The sequence below is a fragment of the Cervus elaphus genome, chromosome 23 (assembly GCF_910594005.1).
Source record: "Cervus elaphus chromosome 23, mCerEla1.1, whole genome shotgun sequence".
NCBI classification, from domain to species: Eukaryota; Metazoa; Chordata; class Mammalia; order Artiodactyla; family Cervidae; genus Cervus; species Cervus elaphus.
In genome coordinates this window covers 16,772,642-16,785,930 of record NC_057837.1, presented here as the reverse complement: position 1 = coordinate 16,785,930, position 13,289 = coordinate 16,772,642, and the positions used below count along the sequence as shown (strand labels likewise).

General features: G+C 34.1%; 1 protein-coding gene across 1 annotated transcript in view; it reads left to right on the top strand.

Moving 5' to 3' along the window:
- UPF2 (UPF2 regulator of nonsense mediated mRNA decay) overlaps positions 1-13,289 on the top strand; it is a 90,788-nt gene that overhangs the window by 54,753 nt on the left and 22,746 nt on the right. The window contains exons 12-16 of the mRNA XM_043885097.1: positions 842-1,027; positions 2,962-3,165; positions 3,880-4,155; positions 6,497-6,680; positions 11,446-11,585. Coding sequence (XP_043741032.1) covers positions 842-1,027; positions 2,962-3,165; positions 3,880-4,155; positions 6,497-6,680; positions 11,446-11,585 — 990 coding nt within the window. The remainder of the gene's footprint in view (positions 1-841; positions 1,028-2,961; positions 3,166-3,879; positions 4,156-6,496; positions 6,681-11,445; positions 11,586-13,289) is intronic.

Sequence of the window (13,289 nt, the reverse complement as noted above, 5' to 3'; positions counted from 1 at the left end):
AGCAGACTCTTAGGCTTCACAGAGGTGGGAACCATGTCTGTCTTGTTCATTGGTGACTTCCAGCATAGTGCTAAGTTAAGTGCCAAGTAAAATGTTTGATGAATGGCTGAATAAATGCAGTAATTTTAATTCTTACTATAGTGCTGTTTTAAGAACTAAGAATACTGTTTGAAGATCTTCAACTGGTTCATCTCTGGTTCTCAACTGGCATGTGGTGGGTATAGGTGAAGGTTGCTGCAGAACATCCCACAGTGTACAGAACAGTTCCCACTCCCACCAGACAAAGAACTTTCCAGTCCAAAATGTCAGTAGTGTGAGGCTGAGAAGCCTGAAGTAGGTGATGATTGATTGTTTTACTAACCTCCTTGAGCTGATGCTGAGGTCACTGGATGAGTTGTAAGACATTGAAAGGCTTTTAGTTTTCTTGTCTGTAGAGATATGTCAGATTTACCTGGTACAACATTGGATGGCCCAAGCTCTATGAATAAAGTTATTCTCAGCCCTTGTCCCAGCCCTTAACTTCAGTAATTTATATATAAGCCTTGTTTTATGTAGAGTTCATGTGGTTTGGCAGAGTTATAAGTAAAGTTAAGTTTGTATCAAAGTTTTGTGAGTATTTTATTGGACAAAGCCTAAGACCAAGTAGTTATGGAGTAATTTGTTCTAAAAACATATGACTGGTGATACAACAGTTACTACGCTTGTATACTCTTAGAAATACCTAGTAATTATTTTTTTCCCTTTATCTTGAAACCTTATCCCAGAAAGGGCACCTTTAGTTAGGAACAAAGAAACCTTAGAATGAAAGTATTTTGACTGATTTAAGCTTTATATATTTTAGGAACAAATGATGAGAAAGAAACAAGCGATGCATCTCGATGCTAGATATGTCACAATGGTGGAGAATGCATATTACTACTGCAACCCACCTCCAGCTGAAAAAACAGTGAAAAAGAAACGTCCTCCTCTTCAAGAATATGTCCGGAAGCTTTTGTACAAAGATCTCTCCAAGGTTACCACTGAGAAGGTAAATTTTAATGAAATAGAACCGTAGTCAACTTGTGATTTGTGGTAGTGCTGAGCTTGTATATTAATAACATTCAACCAAATTAATTCTTTTTCATCCTAATGATAATTGTACTGATTGCAGTTCACTTTCTTTGTAGCCTTGCACCAAATTGTTTTAGGTCAAGGACATATATTTCAGTCTTCCTAAATCAACTCAGTTTATCAATTGCTTCAGTGCTCCACAAAGTATAGATAAGAAATGTAAGTAATTTGCAGTATTCAAATCTTGTAAATGGAGAAATTGAAGCAGAGCTATTAATGTCTCAGCAGTGGAGTGATTGATTCCATATAAGTCATCAAAAGAGGGAATTTATGTGATGATACTTAGTTTATGGGACATATGTTTTGTTTTCCTTTTAAACCTAATTAGAATGGTAATTCTCTTCTGTATTTACTGTTGATGCTGTGTATATTTGAAACTATTACTTAGTCTCTGTAGTGAATTTACCTTTAAATATTTTGCTTCAGTACAGGGGTTCTTAACCTTTAGTAGGTTTTTGGAGGCCCGTGATCCTCTGACATTTAATAATTTTATTTTTGTTTTGTTTTGTTTTTCATTTATTTTTATTAGTTGGAGGCTAATTACTTTACAATATTGTAGTGGTTTTTGTCATACATTGACATGAATCAGCCATGGATTTACATTTAATAATTTTAAATCTCTGGACCTGACTGTATTTTTCTGGAAGAGAGTCTATAGCTTTCTTTAGATTCTCAGCAGGGGTCGATTTCCAGAAGAGATTAAGAACCACTGACCTGTTAGCTTAATTATTGTAGTTACCTTATTGGAACCTTCACTTCTAAGAAAGACGTGTTGAATAAACATTTCTTCGTCAGCTCAACAAGTTGAAACAACATGGCATGGGACTTTTTTCTTTTTAGGAAAAAAAATAAAGCAAATTAAATTCTGGGCAGAGGACACCTATGGATAAGAGGCAAGGAATAATACGTGTGTCATAAGTGGCTGGGGAATGATAGTGCAACTTTGAACATCAAAACCACTTTCAGGGAGCCAGAGACAGTAGGAAATTAGGATTTGAAAGGGGCTTTAGAATTGGCTAAAAGTTTGAGAAGTATGGAATGTTTATGCAGTTGAGATGACATTAACATTTCCATTGAAACTGACACAAGAACATACTTAGTGCTTGAAAGATGGATTGTGGGTACAGAGTAGAGGTAAAAGGACTACTTTACAAGCTGCCAGCAGTATCTATTTTCTTTCAGAATAAATCTGGAAAGAACTAGATGATAAGTAGAGCTCTGCTGATTTCCTCATCACCAGTAGAGTTTTTTTTTAAAGTAATAGGTAACTTCTATGGGGTGCTTGTAATGTGCTAGGCATTTTCCTGTGTACTTCACACACTTGATCTCGTCTAACCCTTAGAGCAGACTTATGGCCTAAGTGCCTGTCATCCCCACTTTACATGCAAGGAAACTGTAGGTGTTGTGTCCCCATCTTACTACTTAAGTGATCTTTTAACCAATTGGTCTTGATATTTCCTTATTGGGCATATTTCATTTATATAAAGAAGTGTCTGAGATTATTTACATCAAATGATGCACAAAAGAAAATGTTATTTTTGGTAAGTCTTGGGTATTTCAGTGACCTGAGTATGAGTGTATACTGCTAGCTTGATTGAAACCCTGGAAACTGTAGGAAATTTGAGGATGTTAATGAAAGATAAAGGGAAAATGTGAATACATTTTGCCAATAATTAGAAAAATCTTATTTTTCCTATCTGTAAAATGAAGAGGCAGATAGAGAATCTCTAAAATATTTTCCATTTCAAAAGTTCTGTGACTGTACAGTCATAATAAAATATCTGTATTATTGGATATATTGGGCTACTTTGTGCTTATATTAGTAATTTAAATAAAATTCTCTTTATTTAGGTTTTGAGACAGATGAGAAAGTTGCCTTGGCAGGATCAAGAAGTGAAAGACTATGTGATTTGTTGTATGATAAACATCTGGAACGTGAAATACAACAGCATTCACTGTGTAGCCAACCTCTTAGCAGGACTAGTGCTCTACCAGGAAGATGTTGGAATCCATGTTGTGGATGGAGTTTTAGAAGATATACGACTAGGAATGGAGGTAACAAAGACTTGCACCAAATTGAAATCTGTGGACAATTCAGACAGCTTTTAAATCCTATTATTGAAAAATAAGGATTTGAAAACCTTCCTTTCCCCATATGATGTCACTTACTCTTACTCTTTTGGAAATAGTGATTTCTTAATAAACCCTACATGTGTCAGATTTTCTAGTCTCCTCTCAGGCTAATGCTAAAATATTTTTTGCCTCTTTTTCTCAGTCCAGTTAAGGTTATTTTAGAAGAGTATAGTAAATTTTTATTATTTCTGGGTCACTCTTGGAGTTCATGTTATAGGAACTCATAAATTTATTAATTAGGAGAATTGATACTCACTTGATAAGAATTTCTGTAAGCAGCTTCCTCTTTCTATAAGCTTGTTTCCTTAAAATTCAGGGATTACAGAGAAAATAAGTTACAATGGGCTGATAGGGAGAATTACATTTTAACTTTTTCCATAAACTATTAAATTCATTTAACAATTTAGTATTTAATATGTAACATGTTCTATTTACTAAAACATTTTAAAGATAGACATTTCCTGCAGTGATTAAAAAAGGATACCTATTATTGGAAAAGAAGAAAAGAACCCATTAGTTTTTCTCTGTTCAGTGAGTGATGTTGTCAAGTGACAGAGATGATTTTTAGCTCTTCTCAAACACATTTCTGTTCATTAATGGAAATCTGCCTTTTTTTTTTTTTTCTTCCTGCTTCAGGTTAATCAACCTAAATTTAATCAGAGACGTATCAGCAGTGCCAAGTTCTTAGGGGAACTTTATAATTACAGAATGGTGGAATCAGCTGTTATTTTTAGAACTCTTTATTCTTTTACTTCATTTGGTGTTAACTCTGATGGCTCTCCAAGTTCACTGGACCCTCCTGAGCACCTTTTCAGGATTAGACTGGTGTGCACTATTTTGGATACCTGTGGCCAGTACTTTGACAGAGGTTCCAGTAAACGAAAACTCGATTGCTTCCTAGTGTATTTTCAGGTATACAAATTAAAATATGCAATTGGGCATCATATAATGCATTGCTTGTGTTACAAAAATATTAAAGCAGTGGAAATTCCCTGGTGGTTCAGTGGTTAGGACTCTGCACTTTGACTGTGGAAGACCCAGATTCAATCTCTGATTGGGGAACTAAGATCCTGCAAGTCACATAGTGCAGCCAAAAAAAAAATCAAGGAAAACATTAGAAAAGAATGCTGTAGCATTCATATATTATGTATAAGGTATATTCATAAATTAGATTTATTCTTGTAAGGATGCTTAGCTTTGGATATTTTAAATATATGATGTGTTCTATCATAAACATTCTGATTGCATTTTAAGTTTTGTGATTAATCATTACTTTGGGAAATTATTTTGGTACAGTTTATAAATTTGGTATAGTATGGGTTATTTTGTATTTCGTACAGAAATTCATGAATTAAATGTAATATTTTTACATTTGATAATATTCTTCTTGCTCATCTGTGTTCTGGTTTTATATCTAAAATTCTTCTTTCTAAATTTTTTTAAAGAGAAAAAAAAAATCCTATCATTAACCCTACAAGAAATATTTATTCATTCTTTGTTACACTCTTGGGTTGTGCTTTCCACGTCTTAAGTTACTTACGTTGTGATTTAGAGCAAACACAGTGTAAATTAAATCAGATACAAATACAGAGACGTTTCTACAACTTCTTTGCAGTTTGTGTTCCAAAAGTTAGCCTGTAGGTTGGTTGTTTGGAATCCAGTCACTGTTTCCCATTAAGTGCAATGTTATAAGTGCTATTAGGGCTAGCTCCCTATTGAGTTCTTCAGATGTTACTGAAATAAAGTACAAATGGTAGCATTCAGTTCTGTTTGATCATTCCTTTCTATATAATCTATTGTTAGAGTTGTTTTCATTTATCCATTGACGAAGAAAATAAATTTAAAACTACAACTTGAAGTATCAAAAATACATCCACATAGTAACTGGGGTTAGGTGGGGGTAACTACTCTTTGGGTAAGAGCTGTTTTTTAACTTTCTTCTACCACTGTACCTTTGCATTAAAGGATAACTTGTTACTCCCTTACTTTCTGAATTGATGAGCCAGCAATGGGGAGGTGGTGTTGCAGATTTGTGACTCAGATTGCTTGTTGCATGGAAGGACTGCCTTAAGTTGGAGACAGCCTGTATTGAAAACAAGTTTTGCTGCAGAATGTCAGCTGTCACTGTCAGTGTCCAAAAGCAGGGCTCCTTTCAGAAGAGTATCCTTCTTTGCACTCACTCTGACATCACTGACAGAGAGAAAAGAGCCAGTCAGAGATATTCAGAAGTAGGAAGAGACAGAAGTATTCTCCACATGATTAACAGCAAGATGTACTTAGAGCATGGATATGCTTAGAGCATGTGGCAGGGATATACTTAGAGCATGGAAGTAAGATGTGGGTGAGGCCTGGAAGAGGGGGTCAGTGTATGCTACCTGTAACAGTGTCCAGTTATGTACTGGAAGTCAGATAGAAAGATCCCCTGCAGCAGAGCTTCTAAACTCCGGTGTGCACACACATTGCCTGGGGATATTTTTACAAGGCACACTGTGATTCAGCTGGCCTAGGATGGGGGAGTTCTAAGATACCATGTGTCTAACAAGCTCTGAGTTCCCACACTTGGAATAGCAAAGATCTAGAACAAATTGGAGAAGATGATTAAACACCCAGAGAAATAGCTGTTTATATACAAGTAAATTTGTGGGTTGTGCTTTTTAGTTAAACTTGAGAATTACAGGTACAAAATAGAGCGAAGGAGCCAGGCTAGGATATGAGAGGGACTATATCTGAACAGTGCCATATACACAGTAGATGTTCAATAAATGCTTGTTGATTTCTGGTTTTTATATATTCAGTAACCCTATCTTCAGATACTTTGACTCTTTAAAATATCAAAGCAGGTAGTATAGAGAAAATAAGTAACATTTATCAAAACCCTGGCCTTAAATTTGGTTGTTTTTGTAAAATTAAATACTTAAGCCCTTTTTGGGGTGTGGGAATGGAGTTTCTGCCTGGTTTCAGTACCTGAAAATGTATTTGGTGTTTATTTATAATTTTTCCTTGCTTTTAAAAGAGATTATGACAGATACAGTAAAAAATGTATTTAAAGTTACCAAATGGCTTAGAAACAGACTAGATGGAGAGAAATAAATGTGTTATGACCATTGCTATTGACCATTAATAAAAATGTAGGTGTCTTGTACAACTCTCTAGCTTAGTTGTTATAACTAGGTGAAATCACAATACAGATTATTATTTTAAATATTTTGTTATTAATTTCTTATAGCTAAATTTATTTTTCGTTTGTTATCAGCGTTATGTTTGGTGGAAGAAAAGTTTGGAGGTTTGGACAAAAGACCATCCATTTCCTATTGACATAGATTACATGATCAGTGACACCCTAGAACTGCTAAGACCAAAGATCAAACTCTGTAATTCTCTGGAAGAATCCATCAGGCAGGTACACGACTTGGAACGAGAATTCTTAATAAAACTAGGTAAGCAATTAATTACAGAGAGAAAGTAAAGATGGTATTTGGCAGATTGTTTCTAGGATTTGCTTTATAATGTTTTCAGTTAGCTTTTACTTTTTGTATACTTTTAATTTTTTGATGTTGAGTGTTACATAATAGTGTTAGGTAAGAGCTGGGTGGCTTACTTCTTCATTAAATAATCCCAAATTAGAGGAAAACAGTCATGTAAAACTTGAAGCAAATGATAGTGATGGAAAAACAATCCTGTCAGCCTCTCTTAATTTTATGGTTTTTGGTTGCTAAAGTCTACTTTTGATTAAAGCATCTCATATACAGTATATATTTTCAACAAACACTATTTCCTGAGACAGAGCAGGCTTGACACTATATAAAGGGAGTGCCAGTTAGAAGAAGTTTGAAACTGTCCTGCAGAATTTCAGACCCTTGTCACTGGGGGAGTTGTCCCTGTTTCTAAAGACTAGAGGACACGTGAGAAGCATGCTGCTGGAGAATTGGTCTCTTTACTTTCTCAGTGTCCTTCAGCTATTGTTTTGGAAGAAGAGTTGGTAAGGAACTGTATGAGCTGTCTAGCCTTGCCAGTGGAAATAATTGGAATAAGGTGGGGCCTTTCCAGTGTGGTTTGCTTGCTGATAGTTCTTAGCATGTGGTAGTCATATCAAAGTGACATGATTTCAGCCTATAAATTTAGTATTTTATTAGGAGATCCTTACCATGACCAGTTGTAATAATTGTATACATTTACTTTATTGCATTTCTGAGAAACCACTTTTCATGGCAAAAGCATTGGTGATTCTTTTCCTCTAAAACTATTTTTTTCATATTACATCCAGCATATTAATAGGGTTTCTTTCTCCAAGGCAAACCCTTTTTTGAAGAATGTGATTGCTGTTATCTATCTGAGCATTGCTTTAAAGATGCTACTGACTATGTAACTATTCACTTTCCTACTTACCAACCCATAAAGACACATGTGGTTCTTTTTATTGTTTAACTTTGTCCCAAGTAATCCACTTTCTTTTCCTTTTCAGATTTCTAACTGTATACAGTGATTATTTCAAGTAGTTTGTTTATCTACTTGTTTATTTCATTTACTTTATATGCTTTGAAATAGTCTTGTTACCCAAAGACTTAAGAATGAATGGTAAAAAAAAAAAAAGAATGAATGGTACTCCCTATATAGTGGACATAAGGAAATACTAATTGGATACCCAATTTGGTAGCAGTTAAGAGAGCAGTATGATTTATACCTTAGAGAGTGAAGAATTAAAGAATTTGAGGCTTCTTTTGAAGAATCTGTCCTTCTTTAGAATGTGGAAAGGAAAAAAAGAGGCCATCATTTGCAAATGCAGTTCTAAAGATGGTGTCAACTAGGATCATTATGCCCCCAAGTAGACCTGTTTTCCTTCTGTTTTAGAGTTTAAATATCAGAGAGAAGATACACATGAATAAATCTATATTAAATCTGTTTCCTGATGCTAAACCATAAGATAATACAGCATCTTGCCTTTGGTATTTTTTGTTTTCAAGCACTTGCAAATTCTCATTCTAATTTTATAGCAACCCACTGCTAACTTAATAGAATTTTCTTATATTTAAAAAACCATTTTAATATTATTAAAAGTAATAAAAATGTTCATGGCAGAAAATTTGAGGAATGCCAAGAAAATAAAATCACTGTTATTTCATATGTAAGGATAATCACGTTATTAACATTTTGATGCATGTTCTGTTTAAAATTTTTTTCACGTTTGCAGTTTTATAACTGGACTTTTTTCTATGTAATATATGATGAAATTTTCTGACAAAATACTTTTCTAAATCTTTAATTTTAAAACAGCTGTCTTATTTTCCTTTGTGTGAATGCATTAATTCTGTTTGACTTTGGGTTATCAGTTATCACTATAAATAACATTGTTATTTTTGTGTATATCTTGATTTTCTCAAGATAGAATTACTAGCTCTATGACCTTCTCTTTAAGAACAGAACCAACATGGTAGTAAGCAATGTAATATAATTCTGGTTTTGAATTATATTCAGGAACAGAATGGAGGTAATAAAAATGAAACAAGTCATATGAATAAATTGCTTATGCAACAGAAGAGTATATTCATAAATTATAAATAAAATTAGCATAATAAAATGCCTAGAAGTTACCCCAGTTAAATACAAAATAATTTAGTGTATGATGAAATAGGAGTCTTAAAATAGGATAAGAGCAACAGGTGAGCATTTGGGAGGAAATAAACATCTTATATCATCAAACTCCAGATGTATTAAAGAGTTAAAAATTTATTTTTAAAAAGTTAAAAATAGATCTGATCATCAGATATTTGGAGAGATGTTAATTTTCCTAAATTTTAAAATGATATAGGAAAGCATGCATACGTTGACATATTTGGGTGTTTAAAACTTTTGTACAATGAAAAAAATAAGTCTGAAGTGAAAATAGCTCCTGTGCCAAGGTATCATCACTTACATAAAGAGCACAGGCAGATTGATGAAAGTGGAACACCCAGTAGATGAGTGACTGTAACACAATCAAATAAGTGAGGGCGAGAAGAGTTGGTATTTTTATTAAGTACCGTCTGTTTCCCAAAATTAAAGTGGAAGGTATTGTTCATACTTGACAAAGGAGTTAGGTAACGCCCAAATCAAAACACTGGGTTAACCGATTGAGCCAGAATTCGGACTGCTCTTTCTGACATACTGGGTGTGTGGGGAAAATGCTCAGCATGTCTAGTTGAGCAAAGAAATAACAGATGAAAACCATTTGGAAGAGAGGGAATGTTACGATTACTGCTGTCTCTGTTAAGAACAGGAAAACTGAGGCACCAAAGTAGTTCACATTCAAGAGAACAATGTTTGACTTTGGTCCCAAGTACACTTCATTCTGACCCATACTGTGAACATTTTGCTCTCTAGGTTTTACGTTTTATTAACGCCATGTCCTTTGTATGGACATTTTTATCTGCCTTACTTATTTTAGTCTGAGTGTGTCCTAGAGGTCAGCAACTGAATAGTTTATTATCCAGCTTAGCAAATGCAAAATATGTTTATAAACTGCTTTTGAAACCAACTTGCAATGCAAATGAAAATGTGTTAGAAATAGTAGTATTTTCCTTACAAATTATGGCTGTCAAAACAAAGGTACTTACCACTACAGTTCTTCCCATGACACATATTTTAAAGTGGCTATAAAAAAGGTGTAATGATATATTAGGCCATGTCAGTTTATCAGTGCTGTGATATTTTTAGGCTTATACAGTCCTGATTTTTAATTTTTTGCCTTTGATAACATAAAAGCCCAGTATTTTGCTTCCATCCAAATAAATACATGAATAAAATAGTGAGTTAGTGGTATCAACCGGAGACAGCAGTTTTTTCTATCAGTATTATTATTTTTTTCCAAAATAGATCTCTCTGAGATTCATCCATCTTTCCTCACCTTTTTAATTTCCAAACTTAATTGTACCTACTTTCATCACTTTGTAGTCTCTGTTTTTGTCAGTTCTTAATTAATTGCTTTGGCTTAAGACATTGGAGTAATTTTTTGCTGTTGATCGTGTTAGTTTTTCAGACTTTCCTGGACTTCAGTATACCTCATAGAATGAAAGGGCTAAATCCCATCATTACTAAAGTTTCTGTCTGCTCTACTTATGTATGAATAAACAAGAGTTTACTAAACACCTACTGTGTATTTATCAATATATGGCCTCTAATAAGTTTTGAATATATAAAAGAAGTTTTTTGTTCTCAAAGGCTTTATACTGTGACATAACATTTATTGAAATCATTAGAAAAACCATCGCATGGTAGTATATCTTTAAATGCAGAGTGCTATGATCAATTCTCCAAGTAGCTTTAGGAACAAGTAGGAGGAAAAGTAATACTCATTGAGTTTATGCAGGAAAGGAAACTTAGACTGAATTTGAAGAATGTATAGGATTTAAAAGAACATATTGAAAAATATTCTATATTGAGAAGCAATCTGATGAGCAGGACCCCAAGGAAGTATGCTTTATGATACGGAAGAGTCTGCCCCAACTACAGGAGAAGGCTTGATTAAGACTTGGAAGTGTGGGGAAAAGATGAGGCTGTGGAATGTGTACCTTCAAAGTAGAGTGTAGTTTGGAACTCAGAATGATAATAAAGAAGAATTTACTAGGCAGTGAGATGTGGATGAACGTGGGAGGTGGCCCAGATTCACACCAGGATGTTGCCTCTGGAGGAGCACACTGTTAGGAAGGAAAAAACAGCTCTGTGATGACACACATGTTAGAAGTGTTACCATGTATCTGCCTCCTCTCAGTCTTAATTTGCAGATATTCAAATTAATAGCCAAATGTGATTTCTATATTAAAGCAATGTAATTTTATTGTATCTTTAAGTTTTTAGAGATTCTTGAAATGCCATTTGATAAAGTATGTGACCACGGTTGCCTTGTGTGTGGCTAAAGCTGCACCATATGTGCTGTACTGTTTGTTCACCTGAGACTGAGATAGTGTGAAGCTCTGAGAAAGTTAAAAAGAAAAAAAAATTTTTTTTGCTAGTTTTTAAGAAATGGATCTGTGCTCCTTTGTTGAAATAAAGGACTAATTTAGTTTTTTTAAATGGTTCTTAAAATAGCTTTAAATTCTGTTCTTAATTTACTGAACTGAGAACATGACTTGAATTATCTTCATGTATACTTTAAGTGGTATAATATTCACTGTGGAAAATTTGCCTTTATCTTGTTTTGTAAAGTCTTTTCTATTTTCTCATTTCAAGGCCTAGTAAATGACAAAGACTCTAAAGATTCTATGACAGAAGGAGAAAATCTTGAAGAAGATGAAGAAGAAGAAGAAGGAGGAGCTGAAACGGAGGAACAATCTGGAAATGAAAGTGAAGTGAATGAGCCAGAGGAAGAGGTGATGACTTTTATTTACAGCAGATAGATAACATTTGTGCAAGAGTATTTAGGTTTATGAGCCAAAATTTTCTTTATAAAAGAAGATCTTCCTCTTAGTTTTATTAGAGTAAATGTAACTAGTAGTTTATATCTATTATAAGACTGTTGGATTAATTCAGAGGGGTTTTTTATGAGTAAGAAAATACTGATCATAGGATTTTTAAAAATTACTATTATTAAGAGCATTTTTATTTATTTATTTATTTTATTTTTATTTTTTTTATTAAGAGCTTTTTTAAAGAGCAGTTTTAGGTTCACAGCAAAATTAAGGGGAAGATAGCAAGATTTCCTGTATATCACCTTCTCCTATCTACTCACACAATCTCCCCCAATCAGCATCCCCCACCAGAGTGGTACATTTGTTACAATTGATGAACCTACAGCAACACGTCATAATCACCCTAAGTCCATCATTTACATTATGGTTGACTCTTGGTGGTATACTTTCTATGAGTTTAGGTAAAAGTATAATGACATGTAACCATCAGTATGGTTAGAATTTTTATTTAATAAGCAATTTGAAGACAAAAAATTACTTGATCTGCTCTGTAACTTAATATCATTTTTGAGTGTGGACTTTTTAACCTATGGGTTTTATGAAGAAATTGCTGACTAGATATTAGTAACTTTCTTTTCCCCAGATCTGATAGTATAGGAAATCTGAAAATCATCATGTACCATCATCTTTGTTGTTACAATTCTATTAGGCCAGACTGTATGAAATGACTGTTCTACCAAACTGTCATTTTTATGTATGATTCAACATAATAGTTCTAATTCTTCCCACTTTTTTCTTCTAAACCTGCTTTAAGTTTTAAAAATTCCACCTAAAAGATTGAGTGTCTGGGGTTTGTTTCATCATCTGGAAGTAGACTGGGCAGTGAATTAGGGATGTAGAAGACACTGTAACTGACCGTTAGCTGCTCATTGTTCAATTGTGTAATGAGTAAGTAAGGGTTTGTTATGCTCTTCTGTCTGCATTAATATATATTTAAGGAAAATGGAAAGTCGGGTAAGAATAACAGTAACATACTGATGAATAAAATTTATACCATGAAATTAGGACCTTTTCGCTTTTTAAGCTTATAATATGACATCATGTGTATGGCTTTTTGTGCTTGGATGCTAAAAGCATTTAGGAGAGAGTGATTGTTTACAAGTGGGATTTTAATTAAATACTGAAAAAGTTTAAATGTATAATCAATACTTATAATCAATACAATGTTTTATGGAAATGGGATTTATTAAATTTTTAAGTTTAGATTATAGTAAATAGAATGCAAATGTTTGGAGGTTACGAGTTGTTTAATGTGTAAAGGAGTATAGATTATTTAAGGCAGTCATAAGATAGATTCATAAACTGGGCTTTTTGGCTGTGCTGGGTCTTCATTGCTGCACATGGGCTTCTCTAGTTGTGATGAGCAGGGGGTGTTCTCTGGTTCCAGTGTGACGGCCTCTCATTGTGGTGGCTTCTCTTGTTGCTGAGCACTAGCTCTGAAACTAATGTGCACAGGCTTCGTAGTTGTGGCTTCTCTTGCTGCTGAGCACTGGCTTTCGCGTGCACAGGCTTCGTAGGTGCGGTGCATGGGCTTAGTTGCCTCACAGCATGTGGGATCTTCCCAGACCAGGGATCAAATTGGTGTCCCTTGACTTGCAAGGTGGA